Raw genomic sequence first — 23,327 nt, forward strand, 5'->3', positions numbered from 1 at the left:
GTGAGTAAATGAAAGGTATTTTCCCAATGTCAATGATATAAGATTGTTTGTATTAAAGATGGTATCTCCTTAAAGAACAAGGGATAGCCCAGGAGAGGTTGAAATGGGAGGAAAGCTCTGAAACACAACTGGAGCCATTAGTCCATTCTTGGAGGGACCTGGGAAATACGTGTCCCTGGAATGAAACCTCGTCCCGAACATCCCTGCTGGCCGGCCCTGGGACCCCAGGTCCACCTTGGGAGCCCTGGGCAGAGCTGTCCCCAGCAGCCAGGGATGCGTCTCACTAGGGGGCACTCTTCCATCACACTGGCCCTGCCCAAGCAGACACAGAAACCTGCCCCAGGCTCTTTTCTACAAGGAACCCTGCAAACGCTGGGGCCTCCTCACATTCCCTGCGGCCTCTGGCCAAGAGCAGAGGCTCTTTCCAAGCAGCAGTGAGCATCCACCAAATCCGTACCCACTCAGTACAAAGTAGCTTTGCAGAAAAGACCGGTGTCTGGGGTTACGTTGATATATCAAAACGATCTTCCCTCCTTTACTGCCTCAAATATGCCAGTTCTGAGATCTCCTTCCCCATCACCTTCCCCAGCCTGAGGGCTGCTCAGATAAGAATAAATTGAAAAGTGGACTCCTGCAGTTTACCCGTTTATTCACAATATCCACCGGACACACCTGTCTGCAGGGCTGGGCCAGTGGAAATTCTGGGCAGTTATAGACCCCAGAGCAGGGAGGGGAAATGGGAGCAGTGTTCAGAGATCCTGCCCCAGGGGGACTTCACTGCCCACAGGAATCATCCCAGCCTTGGGCCTGCAGAAGCATCAGAAGCCAAGGGGCATGGATGGAGGCCAGGGGCTTGAGGGGTGTGTGCAGTTTGGAAAGTTAGGGCTCCTTCATTTTTTAGGATAACATCCTCTTACCTCAACCACTGTGGGGCCTAATTTCCAAAATGCTCCAACTCTGGAGGAATTAATCCCCCAAAAGACATAGACCCTGTGAAGCAGCCAGTGCCTGATGGAGATTCGGGCCTGATGCCTGGAATAGAAGGAGGGGTGGTGGTGGAAGGAGAGACTTACGGGGAAACCTGGGGTCGGGGAGGACCGAGAAGGGGGCAGAAAGCGTGTCACGGGGACTTGCAAAAGGACAAAGAGAAGAAGGCCCCCAGCTTGACTCTTGGAAGTGGAGATGGGAACTTCCATCCCAACGTCCAGGCTCTTCCTGTGAATTTGCTCCCTGCTCCAGATTCTGGTGGGCATCCTGTGTCCCATAACCTGTCAAAGGAAGTGCCCAGGGGAGGCTGGAAGGGAGGATTTCACAACTAGCAGAGTCTTCCTTTGATGCTGCCCCCTGGGCCCTGGAGCCCCTCCTTCGCCAATCAGCCACTTGGGAAGTAAGGGGACCATTCCCTTCCCAGCTCCATGGGGGACCCAGGCTGCTAGAGTCTAGCTTAGAACTCACCTTTATTTTTCCTGTTGGGTGCAGTGGGGAACAGTGGCAGGGTCAGACTGAGAGGCCATGTCACAGGCACAGATCCAGGCCGGAGCCCAGGCCCAGGCTAAGCGGGGATGAGGGTGTGAGTGCCTGGATCCCTTGCTAAGCCACGTACGTGCCTATGAGGCAGCCACACCCCTGGGAGCTGCACTCTCCTGAGCAAAGGCATCAAGCCTGGCTTACTCTGAGAACTGGGTCACCACTGCATCTTTCCTGGGCAGGATTCCAGGTCCAGCCAGCCACACTCTCACCTGGGAAGAATCATTACCTGCAGGGAGAGGGGGCTAAGGGAGAGGGAGGCAGTGTGGACAGAGACGTACAAAGCTGGGAAGTAGAAAGCACTGGCTTACTAGACGAGCCTCTCTTCCCCTGCTGTGTGTGTGTGTGTTAGCCGGCTGGCCAGCCCAGCACCCACCTGTGCACACCTGCCTCCGGCACGTCTGAGCTGTGATGACCCTCTTACCCAACCACCCTGCAGAGCCAGGCAGATTCCACTGAGGCCCCTGGCCCTGCCCTGCCCTGCCCTGCCTGGGAGGCCCTGCCCTCCATCCTTGCAGAGAGAAGGGAGAAAGAAGAACAATGTGTGTAAATTTCCCATCCAGTTTTCAGGATCTCTCTCCCTCTTCTGTCTCATGAACACAGAGGTACACAGTCAGGGGGTCCCTTTTAGGGCTGCAGCAGGCCTGCCCAATCCAAGATGTACCTCCTGACTCCAGCCATCTTGAGCCGGCCCCTTTCTGCAACTATCTCAAGGATGTTTGACCAGCATTTTATCCAGTGTCTCCACAAATGCCCCTGAAACACAGAACTGTACCATGCGACCTTTTCCCTGATTTTGCAACCGGAGTGCACATGCCCACACCCACTCTCACACTTCCACCAAGTGTTTCCAAGAAGAATGCTGTCCACAGGGTAAGAGGCCACCTGGGTACCTCTTCTCTGTTTCTTTTTATTTCTAAAATTCCTACCTATTGTATCTAGTCGGGACAGCGGCATCTTGGCCATAGCTTCTCTTGGTGAGGTGGTCCTTGGATGACCAAGTATCCCCTAACTTGGCACAAATGACTTATTTTCTCATTTGTCTTAGCCGATCACTTCAGGAATACCTTGAAGATATTGCAGGTTCAATTCCAGACCACCGCAATAAAATGAATATTGCAATAAAGCAAGTCACACAAATTTTTTGGTTTCCCAGTGCATATAAAAATTATGTTTCCAGTATACTGCAGTCTATTAAGTGTGCAATAGCATTATGTCTAAAATAACAATGTACGTACCTTAATTAAAAAATACTCTATTGCTCATCATCTGAGTTTTCAGCAAGTCATAATCTTTGTGCAATAGTAACATCAAAAATCACACATTTCCGGGCTTCCCTGGTGGCGCAGTGGTTGAGAATCTGCCTGCCAATGCAGGGGACACGGGTTCGGGCCCTGGTCCGGGAGGATCCCGCATGCCGCGGAGCGGCTGAGCCCGTGGGCCACGGCTGCTGAGCCTGCGCGTCTGGAGCCTGTGCTCCTCAACGAGAGAGGCCGCGATGGTGAGAGGCCCGCGCACCGCGATGAGGAGTGGCCCCCGCTTGCCGCAGCTAGAGAAAGCCCTCGCACAGAAACGAAGACCCAACACAGCCATAAATAAATATATAAATAAATAATAAAAATAAAGGAATTCCTTTAAAAAAAAAAATCACACATTTCCATAACAAATATAATAAAAATGAAAAAAAATTGAAATATTGCTAGAATTACCAAAATGTGACACAGAGACAGAAAGTGCGCAAATGCAGCTGGAAAAATGGTGCTGATTGACTTGCTTAATGAAAGGTTACCACAAACCTTCAATCTGTGAAAAATGCAGTATCTGTGAAGTGCAGTAAAGCATAGCACACTGAAACGAGGTACTCCTGTGTTTGAAACACAATATTTGGCTTCCAAGTAAATCACACACGCATACACACATTTTTGGGGAGGGTTTTATTAAAAATTAACAATGTCCCTGGCTAGTAAACAGCTCTTTGAACTTACCAAGTTTTCTTGTCCCTGTCCCTTCCAGTGAATCTCGCAATTGCAAACTCCACCGTGAGGGGAGGTGGAGAGGACCCAGCCAGGGATGGAAGTCAGCCCTCATTCTCAGGATGGACAGGGGCCTGGGCCTCACACATGGAGGTGTTGAGAGGCCCAGTGTGGTGAGGGCCCAGGAGGATCTGTCAGAGCAGGCTTTCAGAAAGGGGGGTTTCCACCGGCACAGATGGACCAGCCTAGTGCAAAGGCTGCGGAGGAAGGGTGCCAGGGGCAGAGGACAGAATTCCATCCAGAGGAGGAGCAGTAGAAGTGGACACAAGGGAGGGCTCCTGGCTGGCAGGGTTGTGGAGGGAAATGAAGAAACCAGAACAGGGGCTTTCCTGGTGGCACAGTGGTTGAGAATCTGCCTGCTAATGCAGGGGACACGGGTTCGAGCCCTGGTCTGGGAAGATCCCACATGCCGCGGAGCAAGTGGGCCCGTGAGCCACAGCTGCTGAGCCTGCACGTCTGGAGCCTGTGCTCTGCAACGGGAGAGGCCGTGACAGTGAGAGGCCCCTGCACTGCGATGAAGAGTGGCCCCCACTCGCCGCAACTGGAGAAAGCCCTCGCACAGAAACGAAGACCCAACACAGCCAAAAATAAAATAAATAATAAATAAATTAAAAAGAAAAAAAAAGATATAGCAGCATTTGGAAGTCCCCCTAAAAACAAACTGTGGATTGTGTGTGTATGTGTGTGTGTGTGTGTGTGTGTGTGTGTGTGTGTGTGTGTGTGTGACTTCCTATTTAAAAAAAAAAAAAGAAACCAGAACAGAGAGAGGGCAGTTGAAGAGAGGAGGGCCCCCAGGGTCTTCCCTGTCCACCTAGGGAACCCGGATTCTGGTGGCTGTGGAAAAGTTCTGGGAATGAGAACCTGCAGCCCGCTGGTTACCTGGCTTCATCACTTCCTCTCTGTGTGACCCTGGGCAAGCTAATTAACCTCTCTGAGCCTTGGTTTCCTCATTTATAAAACACGGGTGATAACAGAAATCCCTGGGAGGGTAACTGGAAGGGCTGGATGGGACGACCAGGCGCAAGCACACCGTGCGCTTTCCGTAAAGGGCTCCTCCTCACTACCGTCCTTGGGAAGAACTGGACAAAGCGCCTGGCGGCGGGTGATTCAGCTAGTTAAGTGGATCAAATTCACCAGGTTTTTCAACCCAGATTCACACTTCCTGTAGAGACAGATCCGAAAAGAGCTGGTGAAGGTGTTTGTAAACAAGAAAAGTGCAGTTCGAAAGTTGCCGCCAGCGACAACCAGCGAGGCTTAGTGCTGGAAGCAAGAGTCATCTCTTCGCTGGGGGCAAGGTTCAAGCCGGGCAGATAGGGACATCTTTGCAGTCCTCCCTCCCTGTACACAACACACACACACACACACACACACACACACACACACACACCCCAAGCCCCCTCACCCCCAACCACGTCCCGAAGCAACACCCAGAGTCCCTCGGGGGCATGCGATGTATAGCCCTCTGTGTCGTCCGGCCGATGGAGCTGGAGGAGAGAGGAAGGCAGGGACGTGGTTGGAGGCGGCAAGGGGCCAAGTTGGACTCTGTCCCCATCAGCTCCGAAGGCAGAGCAGGGGGTGCGGGCCGGGGAGGGTCGCCGCGAGTCCAGGAGGCCGGGGCCTCCGGGTCCTCAGCGCCGCCTCCCCGGAGGAAGGCTGGGGCGGGGAGGAGGGGGCGGGAGGAGGCGGAGAACGGAGGAGGGCGGAGGAGGGCGGAGGAGGGCAGAGGAGGGCGGCGCGCTGCGAGGTTATTTGTGGTTCGCTTTGATCCCGAGGGGGAACCTGAAACTCTCACATTCCTGGCATAGCTGCCGCCTCCGGCGCTGGCCGACCCTGGGGCTGCGTGCTGGGGCCCAAGCGGCCAGAGCGTCGGCGCCACGGCCGAGAGCACACCTCCGCCGCGCGCGCTGAGCCGAGCCGGGCCGGGTCGTCGGGTCTGACCGCGCCGAGCACCCGCGGGCCGCTGCGGTAAGGAAGGCTGCTCGGCGCTTTGGGGAGCGCGCGGGGCCGCAGAGACTCTCTCCAGCCGAAGCCCGAGCCCCGCCGCAGCCCGGCCTTTTCCGGGAGCGGGAGCGGGAGCGGAGCGGACCCAGCGTCCTCCAAGGCACAGCGCGCCTTTCCCGGCAGCCACGAAGCAGGGCAAGGGCCGCTCCGCCCGGGGGTGTCTCGCGGGTCGCCCGGAGTCTCTCGAAAGCGCGCGGGTCCGCTGGGGCTGGAGGAGGGGGCAGCCTCTGGGGAGAGCGTAGTGGGTGTTTGGGGTCGCGGGTCGGGAAGAGGGGATGCCAGGGGATGCGGATCTGGGCGGAAGGCGCCGCTTGGAGCTCGATTTGCAGCGCCCTGGGTACTGATTTGGTTAGGTAGGGGTTACAGGTGTCTTTGCCCCCCAACTAGCCCAAGAATTCCTCTTTGTCTTCCTTGGAAAATCCTCTCTTGAGCCACGGTCTGGCTCTCACTTAGAAAGAATGCAGCTTGCCGTCCAGCCCGCTGACGTCAGCGCTGGAGCATTTGGAAAACAAAGAGGGCTCGGGAGGGAGGGAGGGAGGCGGCTCCACGACGCTTAAAGATCTCTCCGGACCACGGGCTACCGTCGTCCACCCCGCTCCCGGCGCAGCGGCGGCCACCGGGTGCTCGTAGTCAGCCAGGAGTCCGGGTAGGGCGGGATGGGGTGCGGTCTGACTTAGAGACCCTCGCTTTGGTTCCTTAGGCGAGCGTGAGCCCAGGCAAAGACCGCAGTTGCGTGCTTGCTTAGAAGAGGGTGTTTCAGAGACCCGGGCGCGCTAGTGCAGCAGGGGTGCACGACCCGGGTCGCGGGCGCAGATTTTAGTAACGGCTCAGCTGAAAGGATGTGCATCCGAGGGGCTTGACCGTGACAAACGCGAGATGAGAGGCGCGGGAGGTGTGCCCTGCACCCAGGCACACTGTTGGTGGGGAGAGGGCCTGGAATCTGTTCGGAAAGCTGCATTCTCCGGTCCTCCTCGGCTGCAGTCAGCCCAGACAGTGATTAACTTAGGAGTGCCCCGTGGATGAAACGCTAGGGAGAATTGATTCCGGTTTGTTTTGCCTCGGGTAGCTCTAGAGTCTTGCATCTCCTCTCCTTGTGTGTTTGGGGCGGGGGGAATGAGGGGGTGCCAGGAAGGATGAATACTGAGTACCCTCCAGACGCATCTCCCTCTCCCCGGTTCTGGGCAGCTGGGAGGAGGGAGTGGAATGGCTGCTCTGCCAGTCGGCCAAGCCCTAACTGGAGCAGGGCACTGGGGCTAGTTTTGGGGCAGAGGAGGGGCTGCGTTCCTCCCACTGTCCTCCTCCCGTGCACACAGGACCTCCGGAGGTGTGGGTTTTGTTTGGTCTTCACTGAATCCCAGTTTGGAGGTCTGTGGTAGAGGAGGCTGTGGAAAGGAAGCTGGGTGAGGTGGGCAGCCTGCCAGGCCATGAGCCACTGGGAGCCCAGGCTCAGAAGGGAACACCTTCCGCAGGAGATATTATCTCCCTGCAGTTCAGGCTCAGAGCCCCCAGCCCCAGGTCCCTGCAGCCAAGAGCCTCCGCGCTCGCTCCCTTACTTCTTCAGTCAGCTCAAGTGGTGTTACTGGCTCAAGTGGTGTTACCCATGTCAAGATGCCGAGGGCCCATCATCCCCTGCGTGCCTAGAGGGCCATCAGGGCACTTCCAAGGAGCAAGTGTGTGTGTAGCTGGGGGTGGTATTCATAAAATCTAAGACATCGTGCCACCCTTTCTTTTTTCCTGGAGCACATGTGCACTTACTGTCAGCACACAGGCTATGCGACTGGCCCACAAACCTTGATGGGTGGTACCTTTTTGCCTCATCTCACAAAACCATTGTCCTATTATAGTCTCCCTTCTTTCATCCCTTATTCACCAATCCAGATGCATTTTTTCCTTCTTCCTGTTCACCTTGCAGAGTGACTGCCAAGGTCATCCCATGACAGGGAGGGCTCAGCAGAGTAAAGGGTGGTGAGTTAGCTGTGCCAAGGCCGGCGCTCAGGTATGCTTCATCCTAGAGTGTCCTGGGGGCTGTTTGCCTAGGGCTTCTACCAGGCTGGACTCATTCTTTATCACCTGCCAATAAACTGGGGCCCTGTCCACCCCCGGACTGGAATGCTCAGTGGTTACAGCTGAATTAGGCCTGCCCTAGAGTCTCTCATCAGGCTCTTTGATGGGAAGCTGACTGCAGGAGGCCAAGGTTCCTTGTGTCTAGGTTACTGGTGTTTTTCTCTAGGCACAGTAAGTCTCCATGAATATGATTATAATGGCAGTCCTTTGCCAGGGATTTACGGTGCACCAGGAGCTCAACAGCCATTGCCTGTTTTAATTCTCAACTCCGTGAGGCTAGCATTATTCTTTCCATATTTCCGATGGAGAAACTGAGGCTCAGAAGTTAAGTGACTTGCCTTAATCAGTAGGTGGCAGCATTGGCAGTTGAACCCAGGCTTGTGTGCCCCTCCATAGCCTTGCTCTTTACCATTATGCCTTTGACCAGACAGTAATGGAAAGTCCCCCCCTTTCCCATGTGCTCCCACTGAGTGGTCTTCGTTCTCTCCTCCCAGGTGCTCTGGCGCCAGGTGCCGCTGGCCTTTGTCCAGGCGGTTGTGTGCAAGCCCAGGAAGCATGAGGACACTGGAAGACTCCTCGGGTACGGTCCTGCACCGCCTCATCCAGGAGCAGCTGCGCTATGGCAACCTGACCGAGACCCGCACGCTGCTGGCCATCCAGCAGCAGGCCCTACGGGGTGGGGCTGGGGCTGGGGGCACAGGGAGCCCCCAGGCCCCCCTGGAGATCGTGGCCCCCGAGGACAGTCAGGTGCTGCAGCAGGCCACAAGGCAGGAGCCCCAGGGCCAGGAGCACCAGGGCACCGAGACCCACCTGGCAGAGAACAGCCTCTACCGGCTGTGCCCACAGCCCGGCAAGGGCGAGGAGCTGCCCACCTATGAGGAGGCCAAAGCCCACTCGCAGTACTATGCGGCCCAGCAGGCGGGGCCCCGGCCACATATGGGGGACCGGGATCCCCGCGGGGCCCCGGGTGGCAGTCGGAGGCAGGATGAGGCCCTGCGTGAGCTGAGGCACGGGCACGTGCGCTCCCTGAGCGAGCGGCTCCTGCAGCTGTCCCTGGAGAGGAACGGGGCCCGTACCCCCAGCCACATGAGCGCCTCCCACAGCTTCCCCCAGCTGGCCCGCAACCAGCAGGGACCCCCGCCCAGGGGCGCCCCTGCCGAGGGCCCGGAGCCCCGCGGACCTCCACCTCAGTACCCACACATCGTGCTAGCTCATGAGACCACCTCCGCTGTCACCGACCCGCGGTACCGCACCCGTGGCAGCCCGCACTTCCAGCATGCGGAAGTAAGGTAACTGCCCACCTCGGTCTTCAAGCTCTTGGCTTCCAGCATAGTTCTCCCAGGGTGAAGAGCCTCCAGAAGCCTGGTGAGCTCCAGAGGAAGGCCGATGATACCCTCTCCCTCCCAAGATGGGAGCTAATGCTGGAAGGAAAGAGGGATTTAGCCAGGGTCACATGAGAACTTAGCGGCATCCCTTGCTTTAATTTGGAGGTGGACACCTTGTCTAATTGGCTGTAGCAGTTGTGAGTAACTAGGGTTCTCAGAGGCTATGAATTACAGCAGGGGGTTAAAGGTTGGGTTTCAGAAAGAACTTGCAAAGACAAGGGTTGGGAATCATTGCCAAACTGTTTCCAAGTTAAGTGGGAAGAAGGTGGGACCTCCTTCTCTGGAGGTTTCTAAGAACAAGTGGACATGTTTGCTTTCTGTGATTACTGGGAGGCATTCCTAACTGTAGGCAGGAAGAAAGGACCAGATGGCCTCCTTAGGGACCTCTCCCCGCTCCTACCGGGGCGGGAGCTGCCCTGTCCCTACCATTCATTTCCTTTCATGTTTTTCTGTGTGGTCCATGTGGCTGGAGCCTGGAGTGGGAGAGGATTCTTGGTCCAGGTGAGCCCCTTTCTGTGGAGGCTCCGGAGAGGCTGCTGGGGGGGCTTAGTGTTTGATTCTCAGTGTGAAGGGAAGCCTTTAGAGGCTGTGATTTGGCTTACCTTTTTAAAAAGGTTCCTCTGCTGCATGTAGAGAATGGATTCTAGGGGCTAGAATGGAAGCAGGGATGCCCGGGAGGGGCAGGAAGCCCAGATAGTTTGCAGAAATAGGGTTCCTAGAAATGAGGCTCTCGCTTGGCCCCGCACCTTCTCCTGAGAAGCTGACACATGCCCTTTTCACACGCCCTGCATCTTCCCCACACAGGGGTCCAGGAAGCCCCACCAGAGGAGCCTGAAGGTTTGCAGACTCCCTCTTCCTCTGATGGCCCAAGGTCCAAGTCTGGTTCTCTTCATGCCTGCTGAGTCCTCATTTAGTCACCCACTTTCCCAGTGTGTGCCCTTTCCCGGGAAAGATGCCTTTCTTAGCTCTCGAGAAATGAGTGACGTGATGGCTTGGAATGAAGGCACCAGAGGATGCAGGCTGTGGGTTTTCGCCCCCCTCCACCTCCCAGGCCCCCCTACCTTATCTCCTTTCTCAGGGCTCCGTCCTGGGAGAGTTTCGGAAGCTGAGTCGCAGTTTCTTCTCTTGGACCAGCCTTATTGAGCCCTGTCAGGAAAAGATAATATCGTGGAAAGGAAGTAGACTGTTTGCAGGAGAACAAAAAACGAGGGAGGGGGAGGGGCGGACAAGGGGAAGGGAGAGCAAGTGTGAAGGAAAGGAGGCTCTATTCTTTCTCGGAGCCAAGTCATCCCCAAAGAATGCCATTTGTGTCTGCCTGGCCCAGGGCAGGGGGAGCAAGTTCAAGAAGCACCCCCAAGATGCCACATTTAGCAGCACAGGGAGAGTTTGCACATTCCAGTGGGGACTCTCAGCTCTCACTGGAAGCTCTACCTTGGGCAGTAAGAGAAATACATCTGCCAGCCTCTGCTTTGGCTGGTCCGATGAGGCTTGCTTTCTGGGACTGTTCTTATAGCCTAGGGTCATAAGAAGGGCAGGGGAGCCGGAGTCTGGAGGGGGAAGGATGAAGGGGAGGGATGAGGGGAAGGGCAGGCATGGGTGCTGAGGTGACGGACTCACGTGGGGCTTCCGGGACTTGGGAAAGTTCCTGGTGAAACTGAGGCCATCAGCTCTTTTACACTTAGAGCCACAAGGCCCCAGAAAAGCTCTGTGACCCCCCATGCCTCTTGCCCTTTGCTCCTTCCCTTGACATGGGGCCCTGAGGCTGACGTTACACCAGTAGAACATTGTCCCTAAACTCAGGCTATTGTCATAGTCCTGAGGCAACCACTACGCCCCAGAAAATCCAGTGTTTGTTTGGGTCACATTTACTCTTTGAGCAGAGAGTAAGCCGCGGTCTTCACTAGGAGAGACGGAGGATGGGCCGTCATTGTGGGAACGCCCACTGCAGGCCCAGCACTCTGCCGGGCACACGTGGCCCTCACAAACCCCCTTGAGGCTGAGAACCTCATCTTCATGACTGAGCAGAGTGCCGCCGCACCGTGGGCTTAAACACTGGAGCCGGAGTTTGAATGCCTATTTTGTCAGACTCTGGAGCCCAGACTCTACCCCTGACATCTGTCTCGCCGCTCTAACCTTAGCCGCAGTCTTCTAAAAATGTTTCTTCAAGGGGTGACGGGACCCAAAATAGGAGGGAGAAGAAGTGAGTGTGAGCGCAGGGCCTGACACCAGGGGCCGGAACAGACACCAAGTGGCCCAGGGGCCTGGAAGTTTGTGTGTTCAGTCATGATGGATGTGACCTCCAGACTCAAAAAAGAGCCTTCTATTGATGAGAAGGGTCAAGAGTGCATTTTTCAAGATCTCTTATTTAAGCTCGGGTTGCTAGGACTGCTCAGGCTGATCCCCAAGGCCTCGGCCACAGTGAGGCTGGGCATGAAATAAGCATGCTCATGTTAATCCCCTCCAGCCCTGCTCCCCTGGCCCTTGAAGGTCTTGGGGACGCCATGTGGAAAGGCCTTCCCCACCAGTCGCTGCCTCACGCTGTGGGGAGGCTGTCTGCCCAAGAGGGCTGGGGCGACTCGGGGTGGCTTCTCGGTCTCTGAGCACCCACTCTTCTGTTCCCCAGGATCCTGCAGGCCCAGGTGCCCCCCGTGTTCCTCCAGCAGCGGCAGCAGTACCAGTACCTGCAGCAGCCCCAGGAGCACCCCCCGCCCCCATCCCCGGCTCCCCTCAGCCAGGGCCCGCTAGGCCCCCTCAGCCTACCCGGGGTGGAGGCCCCAGCAAGCACCCAGGCCTCCTCGGGCAGTGCCCACCTGGCCCAGATGGAGACTGTGCTGAGGGAGAATGCCAGGCTGCAGAGGGACAACGAGAGGCTGAAGAGGGAGCTGGAGAGCTCGGCGGAGAAGGCCGGCCGCATCGAGAAGGTAGGTCCTGCTGGGGCCTCGGAGGGGCAGGGGGAAGAAGGGACCCCGACGGGGCTGGCCCGGCTGGGCTTCTCAGCCGTCCCTCAGCCCCCACCCCCATCCCTCGTGCACCCTCCCTGGCTGACTCCAGACAGCTGGGGAGCCGCCGGCACAGCAGGCCTGGAGCTTGAGCAGTTGCTGCCCAATGGTGATTAGAAAGAGCCCATTCACGGCTCCCTCACACTCGCGCCCTTCCCCTGCACACACCCCCTCCCGTGGACACCTCCCACAGAGAGCCCTTTGTATCCCCCACACAACAGCAAGTCTGTTCCAGGCCAGCCCTGGCCACAGAGGAAGCCCCTCCTCTTGGAAAAAACGAGCGACTTATTGGAATCACAGGCCAGCGAGGAGCACGTGCGGAACCTGCCAGCCGCCAAGTGGGAGGGGCAGCCAGGGCCGGGCTGGCCCTCTGTGGTGGATGGCGATGGCTGGAGAAGCAAATCCTCCAAGCAGAGGCGGCTCAGGCTGGGGTCTGGCGCTCCCTTCTTAGTGAAGGGTTACCAGCTGTGCGCTCGGCCTTAGCAGGTGGCCTCAGGCCTCCCGAGCCCGTCCCGTGGTGTCCAAGATAAGTCCACCCTCCAGACCATGGTGGGAGTCTGAGTGCCCACTCCTGGCCCATTGTGCTCAGATTTCTCAGTAGAAGCCAGACAAAAGGAAGATGCTTCTTTCTGGACAGTGGGCCCCAGAAAGCTGCGCTTAGTCACGCTGCAGGCAGCCACTTCCAGAGAACCTGGCCTTGGGTTTGCTCAGGACCTTGGGACAGTTGAAGGGACCCTAGCTTGCCTGTTCCAGCAGTCTGGTCCACCTCTAGAGGCTACAGGCTGCAGCCCGTCCCACCAGAACTAGGTGGATTTTTTTGCTGTGGCTTTTGATCCTCTCCTCTCTCACCCTTTCTGATGGAGAATAGCAGATCAGCCGGGGTCTGTGGAGGGGACCTTGATGCCACTCCCTCCCTGGGAGCTCTCCCCTTCCTTCAGCTCTGCTGTCTGCCTCTTGCAGCTGGAGAGCGAAATCCAGCGGCTCTCTGAGGCCCACGAGAGCCTGACGAGGGCCTCTTCCAAGCGGGAGGCCCTGGAGAAGACTATGCGGAACAAGATGGACAGTGAGATGAGGCGGCTGCAGGACTTCAACCGGGATCTGAGAGGTGAGGACAGCTCACCCAGGTGGAGGTGGGGAGTGCCTGCGGACGGCTTGATCCCTCTGTTCTAGGGAATAATTCAGAATCTCTGTCCTCTGCGATAATAGTATAAATCAACTCAAAGGGGACTAGGCTGAGACTCCTTGGGGGCCACCTTGATAGAGAGATGCTTGTCTCTGTGTTCTAGACCTTAGGGCCCCTCATGGAGCTCCCACCCATGTGGCCCAGGGGGCTTCCCTATGAGCCCACCCCCAACTTGGAGAATGCAGCCCGACAGATAGGACCGAGGGGACACCCCAGCAGGCAGCTTCACCTGTATTCAAACATTTTTCCTTAAAACCTCTTTTCTTTATTTGAAACAGAGAGATTGGAATCTGCAAACCGGCGCCTGGCAAGCAAGACGCAGGAAGCGCAGGCAGGCAGTCAGGACATGGTGGCCAAGTTGCTGGCTCAAAGTGAGTAGGGGTCCCACTCAGGAGCCTGGCCAGAGGGGTGGCCAGGACAGCCCCTCTGGACTGGGAGGATCGGCCTCCTCTATCAAAGCAGTGCTTGGAGCTTGGGTTTACTGAATGCCTCCTATGCACCCAGCAGTGGACTAGACCTGGGGGAGGGGTAGTTTCTGAAGAGGAGCAAGATCTGGTTCTCTGTGTATTGGGGAAATCAGTGGATCCAGAGGGATAGCTGGGGAGCTGTGGTTTGCTGAGCTGTGGTGCTGACCATCGGTTCCGTGTCCTTCAGAAGCATGCGGGAGGCCAGAGAGTCTTGGAGACAGGTGGGATGAGAGAGAAGGAAGAGCCTGAGTCTCCCGGGGGGTGCCCAGTGGGAATGCGGGAAGCTGGGGAGCATGGTGAGGCTGGGCCATAACAGGTGGAGGCACCAGCCAGAAATGGAGCGTAACCAACAGGGCAGCCCAAAGAAGGGGCTCAGGAGGATCCCCTAAAGAGGGTGGTCAGAGAACAGATGAGTTCATTGTTGACTCATCCATTCAGTCACTCATTTGTTCACTAGCACAGCTGTGCTGAGCCCCTGGCCAGCGTGGAGCAGAGCAGGAACAGGTCAGGAAGGTGCCAGAGCAGGGAGGTCAAGAGAGGCAGTGAGCTTGAGGGAAGGAGCAGGGTCTTCCCACCCCGGATTCCAGGGAACAAGGGTGGCCTGGCCCCGGAGGCGAGATGAGGAGAGGTCCCCAGCAGCCTGAGAGAGGGGCTCTGTGGGGTAGCAGGGTGGGGAGCAGGAGACAGGTGAAGAAGCAGCAGGATAGCTCAAGTGGAGGTGCGAGCAGGGAGTTTGGGGGAAGGGGGAGGACAAAGGGAGCCCCGAGCTCAGCAGTAGGAAGAAGCTGCAGCAGTCAGAAGAGACAGAGAGGCAGTTATTTATTAAACTCCTCCTGTATGCTCTTACTATGTGCTATAGTGGTGTTAGGGTGTTTGCAAAGGAGTGGAGTGGGGGCAGCTGGTGTCTGGGCGAGGGGTGGCTTCGAGGAAGGAGGAACCCATCAGAAAGCCTACTGTGCTGAAGCTGGATACTTAGGGCGTGTCCAGAAGTGGAGGGGCAGCTTGAGGGCTGAGCTGTGCTGCCAGCACCTCCCTCCTCAAGGAGGGCTCGGCCCGGAGCCCAGCATTGAAGGGCTGGGGGTTGGGGGTGGGCAGGGGGCAGGCGGGGCTGTACTGGCGGGAGGCGATGACTTAGGGTCTCAGGGAGGGAGGTGGTGGAGGTGAGGGAGAGGGGGAAGGGGACGGCCCCGGGGGTCCCGTTGGGAGTCCGGAGAGGGCGGGTTTCTGGAAGCGGGCAGAATGGGGCGCCCTGTAGTAGAGGGCCGACTTTGGGGGCCGGGCTCTGCCAAAGAAAGGAAGTCACCGGCGGGTTTCTGGGAGCGGGCAGGGGAGGGGCGAGGGGGGGAGGCCGGCCTGGAGGCGTTTCCGCTCCCCGGGGAGCGAGCGCCAGGCTGTTCTTGGCTCCGGGCTGGAGCCATTAATCTGGCAGCGGCGGGTGACCTGGATGCCAGGCATTCCTGAGCCCGGGCTGTTCCGCTGCGCCCCGCCCCGCCCCGCCCCGCCCCGCCGCCGCCGCCGCCGCCGCTCCCTCCCGCGCCCCGCCCGCCCGCACTGCGGGAGGAGGGAGGACACTGGGACAAAGGGACTGGGACGTGCCGGTGGAGCCTCGCTTTCCCGGGGGGAAAGGCCTCCTGCTCCCTCCACTGCTCGCTCGCCCTTGGCCCCTCGCCCTGTCTCCCGGATTCGCGGCCACCCCGGCCTGGGAGCCCCACCCCCCCCCGGCCCTCTGCCCGCCAGACAGGCCCAGGGTTTTATCCTGGTGGCTGGGGATGGCCAAGGGCTCAGGCTTCCCTGCCCCTGCCAGGGCCTTAGAGCTGTGGGAGGTGGCAGGAAGCTTCTGGAAGCCGAAGGCTGGGTCCTGGGGATCCTCCCCAAGGGCTGATGGAAGCCAAGCAGCCCTTCCTTGCTCCCGATAGCCATGGGGAAACCAGAATTCTCAGGGAAGATGCCTCTGGTTGATCTCACCTTTTTTCTGGAGTCAGTCAACACTAGTAGGGAAGTGTGGCCACTGTCACCAGTGCCATCTGCTTTTCCTACTAGGCAAGCCGTACAGACCTCCAGCTCAGGTCAGGCCCTGTCCTCCCTGGGGAGCTGGCCTTGAGTCCTGAGGCCTGGTCCTCCCAGCCCTGTCCCCCTTGGGCAGTTTCTTCCCACTGAGCCTCAGATTCTGAGGCTGTAAGATGGGGCCATCATAAGACTGGGATGAGATGCAGGCCTCCTGCAAACTCTGTAAGCTGTTGGGCTCTGTGAAGCCTCCCAGGACGGGGTCACTGTCTCCAGGTCCAAAGTCCCAGTCAGCACTCCTGCCTGCCCCCTCCACTCCACTCAGGTGTCAGGCCAGCTTGGGATGAAAGGCTCAATTTCAGTGTTACTGAGCTCTGCCATCTTTTCCCTCCACCCCAAAGAATGAGGCCAGCCTGGACCCAGCCTTCAGAAATCCAGAGTGAACCAGAGCTGACCTGGGTCAGTCGCCTGTGTCCTCCCTCTCTGCCCCAGGGCCCTGAGTAAATGAATCCTCCCTTCTGCCTGCCAGGTCCCAAGCCTTCACTGTTCTATTCCAGAGCCTGTACTGTCCTATATGATAGGTACAAAGATTAAAGATGGCCCAAAGATTTAAATTAATTAAAATTAAATAAAATGAAAAATTCGGCTCCTCCCTCGCACTGGCCACGTTTCCAGTGCTCAGTAGCCCCACATGCCTAGTGGCTGCTGCATTGGTTGGCACGGTGTAGGACAAGAGTCCATCACAACAGAGAATTCCACCGTGCTATATCATAGCGCTGCCCGAGAGAGTGCCTTTGAGTCCATCAGGCAGGCCCCAGAGCCTGTCCCCCTCTGCCCTCCAGCAAGGCAGGCAGCCCACACGCTCTGCGGGTAGGGGCGCCCGGGTCCACAGAATGAGCCCTGGAGCCCACTTCGGGAGCCCTCTAGGTGCGAGGGCCTCGCACCACAGCCGAGCAGCCTGGTCCTTCAGAGGCAGGCTGACTTGGGTCCCCATCCTGGCAGCACCATTCACCTCCTATGTTTCCTCCCCTTTAAGTTGAGGGGTCACAAATCCTGCCTCAAGGGACTGTTACTGGAGGCTTCGGTGGAATAAGGTGTGTAAGTGCCTGGCTCCTGGGGCAGCACACGGTGGTCTCTTCCCCTTTCCTTCATTCTTCCACTTGAATGATGACCATGCGACAGTCCACCTGAGCCTCCGTTTTCTCATCTGCAAATGGGCGTCACGGTTCCTACCGGTCCAGTCTCTAGTGTCTCCGTGAGGCTCGAGGGAAACTGTGAATGTGTTTTGGAAATGGTGACACCTGGCACAAGTGGGCAGTGTTTGGGGCTGTCTCCTGGCAAGGCCATGTCCCAGCGGAGGAGCAGTGTAACCCAGTGATTACTGCAAGGGCCCCGGCCTGGCGCTGTCATTTACTCATGACTTAACCTGAGCCTCAGTTTCCTGGCCCATGCAATGGGGTTAATACGGGTACCTAACTCGTAGGTTGTGGAGAGGACAAGATGCAGTCATGCAGGTGCAGTGGTCAGCACAGAGCCCAGTACGTGGGGGGTGCTCAGTGGGGCCGGCTAGGTGGCTGCCGTCACTGACCAGGCCCCCTCCCTCTGTCCCTGCAGGCTATGAGCAGCAGCAGGAGCAGGAGAAGCTGGAGCGGGAGATGGCACTGCTGCGCGGGGCCATCGAGGACCAGCGGCGGCGGGCCGAGCTGCTGGAGCAGGCGCTGAGCAACGCACAGGGCCGGGCGGCACGAGCCGAGGAGGAACTGCGGAAGAAGCAGGCCTACGTGGAGAAGGTGGAGCGGCTGCAGCAGGCCCTGGGGCAGCTGCAGGCTGCCTGCGAGAAGCGTGAGCAGCTGGAGCTACGGCTGCGGACGCGCCTGGAGCAGGAACTCAAGGCCCTGCGTGCGCAGCAGGTGAGCTGGGAAGGCCCGCGGAGGTGGCAGAACTGGAGCAGCATCAGAGGAGGCCACCTCTGAAGCCCCTGGGAGCCCCTGCTGAGATCCAGGCCGAGCCCCCTTGGAAAGCCAGGGTGATCTGTGCCAGCCTTGCTGAAGGCCCCTCCCAGCCACCAGCCTTAGCAGAGGCTTTGCCACGGGGCCATGGGCTGACCTCGGGGACTCAAGACTTGGGCCTCTGTCCTCAGCAGCAGCACGGGTTGGCACACTTGGTCTCTAGAGAAGGTCACTCAGGAGCATTGATGGAGGAGACTAGCCACCTCTTGTGTGCCTCCTCAGGATCATGGGGGAAGATAGTCGCCCAGATCCTGAGTCTTTATCCTCACTTTGGGCTGTGTGAATAGCTCTTGTGTTTACAGACCAGATAGGGTTCTGTCTCCACTCCCAACCTTACCCTTCCCGCAGAAGGAAGGGTGACCAGACCCTGAGATAGGGTGACCAGACCTCCTGGATTGCCCAGTTCTGTCCTAGTTTACACTGGTTGTCCCAGTGTCATTAAGTTGCACCCCTTTCACAGTTTGGAAGATAATTTATGTGGTCACTATGCAAAGGCAGACCTGATCTTCTCACACCCTTGGCCACAGGATTTGGGGCGGGGGTGTGGGGACCCGTGCCTCCCCTTTGTCTCTGGGTGGAAGCGGGCTGTGAAGAGTGTACGGGGAGGCTGACCAAGCACAAGGCTCGGTGAGAGTCCTCGTGTGGAGGCGAGGACCTGTGGCCGTCACGCCCCAGCTGCCGCCCCTGACCACGGTGCTCCTCTCTCTGCAGAGACAGGCAGGCACCCCCGGTGGTGGCAGTAGCAGTGGTGGGTCCCCGGAGCTCAGTGCCCTGCGGCTGTCGGAGCAGCTACGGGAGAAGGAGGAGCAGGTCCTGGCACTGGAGGCCGACATGACCAAGTGGGAGCAGAAGTATTTGGAGGAACGTGCCATGAGGCAGTTTGCCATGGATGCGGCCGCCACGGCTGCCGCCCAGCGCGACACCACTCTCATCCGGCACTCCCCGCAGCCCTCGCCCAGCAGCAGCTTCAACGAGGGCCTGCTCACCGGCGGCCACAGGCATCAGGAGATGGAAAGCAGGTTGGGCATCACAGGCCAGGCACCTGGGTGGGGGTAGTGGGGTGGCGACGTCAAGTCCCTGCCCCGTCCTTAATCCGTGATAAACACCCCTCGCCCCACCTGGCCTAACAATCCCTCCTACTTCTGAGCTGACCCCCGTGCTTTTGGCATAGCTGGCATCATACACGTATTCTTTCCCAGAAGTACCAACCAAGTCCTTGGTCTGCCCAGGAGACCCCACTGGTGGATGCCATCCAAGGCTCTGGGCCTCTATCCCCTCCCCCTCCCCCATGTAAATCAGAGAGTAAGACTTCGCTACTGAGTCCACACCACGTACCACCCCCGGAAGGAATGTGGCCGAGGCCCCTGGCCTGGGGGTAGCTAGTATTTTCTCTCCAAAAACAATCTCAGAGGCCCCACAAGATTTCCATTTGACCTATACCTGGCTCAAAAGCACAAGCACGTTGACTGAGCCCATTCGGTCAACAGCCCTGGGGGTGATCCTCCAGGACGGGGGTTGTACCATTGCTATCATCGGATAAACCCAGAACCTGCCCCTTGATGACCTGCCTTTGCTGGTGTGAGAAGGGCCTAGCACTTCACGCACGGGCAGTTTTCAGAGCATCCTGTTCCAGAGCTGTGATGGCATTTCGGAAGGCCCCCTCCTGGCCCCTGCTGCAAGGCCCGGAGAGCCCAGCCTGGTTGTAGAGAAGGCTTTCCCTCCAACCTCTACAAGGCGGGAAGGATGCGGGCTGTTGGATCTGTAGGTCTGAAGATGTAAGCATGGCCTCTCACCCCTCAGGTTAAAGGTGCTCCACGCCCAGATCCTGGAGAAGGATGCCGTGATCAAGGTCCTTCAGCAGCGCTCCAGGAAAGACCCTGGCAAGGCCACCCAGGGCTCCCTGAGGCCCGCCAAGTCTGTGCCATCCATCTTCGTGGCTGCAGCAGCAGGGGCCCAGGGCTGGCACGGGCTCTCCTCCAGCGAGCGGCAGGTGGATGCCCCTGCCCGGCTGGCTGCAGGTGAGAGGAGGCGGGTAAGCGGCAGGGGCAGAGGCTAGGGTGTTCTCAGGCCTTTCCTCTCGGAACTGAGGCTCAGAGGAGCCAGGGCGTCCCAGCCCCTCACCCAGGGAAGCTGGCTTATACTCTGGCTCCAGCGATCCTCCAGCCCACAGCTGTCCCCCTGGTGTGAAGGGGCAGGCTGTGGCCCCCATCTCTGGAAATGCCACCACCCTGGCCCCAGCCGCTTACCATCTAAGTGAAAATAGAGCTCCCTGTACAGATGTACCTTCTGGGCCAGCCCTTCCACTCCCCCTTCTAAGCAGATGCCACAGAAATCCGAGAGTCCCTACTGGTTTTAAGATTTAATCTACAGCCCTTTAAGAAAGGCTCCTCTACTCGAAGTTTTTGGAACCCAATTCAACCTGATACTTATTCCCATTTGGAAACAGGAGCGTTTAGTTGTAATCGAAGTTCTTGCAAATCAAGGGCAATTCGCATCCCGAATAGGTACAGTTAAGTAGGGGTGTTCTTCCTGGGGGCTCCATCTTATGGACAAGGCAATAACTGTGAACCTCCTGCCTTTCCAGCAGACAGGGCCCCGGCGGAGGAGCCAGTGGCCGAGGCTCCCCTAGCTGCCCACGCCAAACACGGGAGCAGGGATGGGAGCACCCAGACTGACGGCCCCCCAGACAGCGCCGCCACCTGCCTGGGCCTGGAGCCCGACAGCCTTCTGGGGTGCAGCAGTGGCCAGAGGACAGCCTTACTGGGTAAGTCCCCTTTCCCCCCCCCACCCCCCGACTTCTCTGCGGGGCTGAGGGCATGTTGGGGTGTGCATTGGGGCCCCTGACCCTTTATTCCCGGACCCAGCCCCACTCGTTGCCCACACTCCACAGGGAGCCCTGCCCAGGGACAGGTAAGCAGGGTGTGAGGCCCACCACAGTACATGTGAGAGCTGGTTGGATGCATGAATAGGGGAACTGAAAACCCTGATTACAGACAGATCCACCTGGGAGGCTCTTTATCTTCTCTTTGGAAGTCTTCTTTTATTGCCAGTCTAAATATCTAAGATAATGGAGCTTGGTGAGGTACCCTTCCACTCAAGTTAGAAGACTTTGTTTAAAAAGAATCCGGGAAGGAGAAATTTGAGACGATGCCATTACTGTGTTTGCTCCCTTTCACGTTAGCCTTTGCATATTTGCCTGCGCCTCACCATCTCAGAAAACCGCAGGCATGAAAAGAATGCGGCAGCCTCCCTCCCTTGGGGCTCTCCACCCTCCCTCCGAGCCCTCCAACCAGTTCCAAGTTATAAACAACTGCGTCTTCACTCTGGAGGCTGGTGGTCTGGACAGAGAGCTGAGAGGGAGCAGAGCTTTGTGCTTAGGTTGGCCAAGTTATGGCGACCTGGGCAGCTGAGTTGGGAAAAGTCGGTGAAGATAGATCCTATCTTTCAAACGTGGTAGGATTTAAAAGAGCAGTGTGGTAACGCTCGTTGGCATGTGCCTGTGTTCTTATCTCTCCAGATTCTGTTGCTACATCCAGAGTCCAGGACTTGTCGGACATGGTGGAGATACTGATCTGAAGGAGGTGGTGCCTTGGGGACTCCGAACCACTCCCTGCTCTCCTCTGCCCTCTGCCACGTGGCCATTCCAGCAGCCCCTCCAGCGGCTGCTTCACCCTCCCCCAGCCCAGCACTCATTCCCATTGACCGTCTGGTCCCAGGAGCTGAGGAAGGATGTTGCAGAGGAGAGGGGAGCTGTGAGCACCCGGCCCCCAGAAGACTCTGCTCCTCAGCCCCGCATTCCTCCTGGGCCCATGTGGAATGAGGACTGGACCTTCACCTGCTTGCAGCCCAAGGCCTGCTGCCGGGGTAGCAACTGAAAGCTCAGGAGGGAGTAGCCCCTTCTGCACCCCCAGTGGACACTCGGGCAGAGAGGGACAGGATATGTTGGTTTGGGGGCTGGTTTCCAAGGCTGGCTGCCCGTGGACACCAGGTGGGCTGGTTTCATAGCCAGGCCTGGCTCAGTGTGGCCCCTCCAGCCTCGTCTTCTCAGCTCCTCACTGCCGCCTTGGGCTCACCCAGCCTTGCATCTTGTGGGGCCCGTCGAGGCCACAGCCTCACCCCTTCGCTTGCAGAGGACTGGGGTGCACTGTGCGGTTTGTATATAATTCCCTTCCTTGTGGAACAGAAGGCTGAAGCGGGCTGCTTCAGATCTGCCCCCTCATTCTGTGCGCCCGTCCCTGCCGTCACGGTTCTGCCCAGTTATCTCCCCTCCTCAAGTCCTTGGCCCGTGATCCAGTTGATCCACGGGATATTGGCTGTCTTTTTCTCCATATTGAACCCTGTTTGAAATGCCCACGGGACACCCCCCCCCACCCCCGCCCCCCCATCACCAGCCTCTTGAAATGGCTCCACAGCTCCTGTCCTTGGGACATCCTGTCAGTTTGGTTATGAGCCCTGAGCCAGGTGAAGTGAGCCACCACACAAGTCTGCTGTGGTGGGGCTCCCAGCACCAGTTCTCCCAAAGGAAACCGGAGAGATGGCCTTGTTCTCATCAGGGTCTTTGTCCACCCACCCTGGAGGGATTGGGAGAGGGAGCTGTGCTGGTGAAAATTAGTCCATGAGACGTGACTCGGATAGTCCTCTGAATGGAGCCCCCGTCACAGCATGGCGCCGTGAGGCTGGCTCCTCGAGCCACCCGTGCCCAGCGCCCTGAAGCAGGGCCAGCGCTTGAGAACTGGAGTGAAGCATCCAATGGCAGCCTGCCAGTGGCCGTGACTTTGACTTCTGGTCTTAAAGAGTCCCCCAGCTCAGCCCCAGGAGCGATTGGTGGGTTTTAGCAGTTTGTCTTGACTGTTTTTAGTTCTCCTTGAATCTTTGGGTTTTTTTTTTTTTTCCTTTACCGTTTTTAGGTTTTATATGTGTTATTTTATTCCCATGGTTCCTCAAGTTTCCTTTTTAAACATTTGCATTTGCTGGACAATTGCATATTTTTTTAAATCCCCCTACCCCTCTTGAAAGCTGAAAAATGCATTTGGTTCATATGCATTGTTTACAAAGAAAAAAGAAAAAAGAGAAAAAAAGGCAAAAAAATATTGTGGAAGAAAAAACACAACTTAATATATTTTGGATTAATATTTGGTATTTCTTTTAAAGTATTTTTTTGTGCTGTGAACATTTTCTGCCAAAGACCATGATGTGTGTCTGTATGTTTAAGTTATCGTAAATATTTAAAATGTAAACATGGCTGTTTTGTTATGCCACCCTGTACCAGGATTGCTGCTGCATTCCACTGGGTATAACAGTATTTTAATAAAAAAAAAAAAATTTAATTAAAAGCGGTGTCTTTGCACAGGCGAGAGACTGCACTGAGAGGGAAAGGAGAGAGGGTAGGAACTTTGGGGGGGGCCACCCATGTCATAGTCCCCAACCACCTTCAGCACTGAGCTGGACCCCTACTCGTCCACCCCGTGCTCCTGTACGCCGTGGTTCTTAAACGCTGACCAGAGCACGTCCATAAACCACCAGCTCAGGGTGACTGCCATTTCTCATACAAGAGGAGTGAAGGCTGGTTTCTGACTGTGGGAAACCTTTGGGCAAGGCAGGTCCCTCCTTATCTGCAAGGCTAGGAGGCTACACAGTGTAATTTCTTCTAGGACC

At 57.3% G+C, this 23,327-nt stretch overlaps 1 protein-coding gene across 3 annotated transcripts; it reads left to right on the forward strand.

Moving 5' to 3' along the window:
• Positions 1-5,251: 5,251 nt before the first annotated feature.
• On the forward strand, positions 5,252-23,005 carry AMOTL2 (angiomotin like 2). Of its 3 annotated transcripts, none has more exons than XM_082392694.1 (10): positions 5,252-5,525; positions 8,120-8,914; positions 11,634-11,931; positions 12,970-13,114; positions 13,471-13,563; positions 17,278-17,573; positions 18,384-18,691; positions 19,473-19,690; positions 20,260-20,436; positions 21,190-23,005. In XM_082392694.1, exons 2-10 carry the CDS (start codon positions 8,181-8,183, stop codon positions 21,246-21,248), a joined length of 2,328 nt encoding a protein of 775 aa, XP_082248820.1. In that variant the 5' UTR covers positions 5,252-5,525; positions 8,120-8,180; the 3' UTR covers positions 21,249-23,005. The 3 variants fall into 3 exon arrangements, with proteins under 3 accessions (XP_082248820.1, XP_082248818.1, XP_082248819.1); XM_082392692.1 differs by having other exon boundaries at positions 5,253-5,525; positions 20,257-20,436; XM_082392693.1 differs by lacking the exon at positions 5,252-5,525 and adding an exon at positions 6,092-6,207 and having other exon boundaries at positions 20,257-20,436.
• The last annotated feature ends 322 nt before the right edge of the window (positions 23,006-23,327 follow it).

This window comes from Balaenoptera borealis, assembly GCF_965194805.1.
Source record: "Balaenoptera borealis genome assembly, chromosome: 5".
Lineage (NCBI taxonomy): Eukaryota > Metazoa > Chordata > Mammalia > Artiodactyla > Balaenopteridae > Balaenoptera > Balaenoptera borealis.

What these genes read in the sequence shown, in the direction of transcription:
- AMOTL2 (XM_082392692.1), top strand. Translation starts at nt 8,181, where the DNA reads ATGAGGACACTGGAAGACTCCTCGGGTACGGTCCTGCACCGCCTCATC. An exon ending in AGGCCGGCCGCATCGAGAAG is followed by an intron (nt 11,932 to 12,969) that starts GTAGGTCCTGCT and finishes TGCCTCTTGCAG; the next exon opens with CTGGAGAGCGAAATCCAGCG. An exon ending in GGCCAAGTTGCTGGCTCAAA is followed by an intron (nt 13,564 to 17,277) that starts GTGAGTAGGGGT and finishes CTGTCCCTGCAG; the next exon opens with GCTATGAGCAGCAGCAGGAG.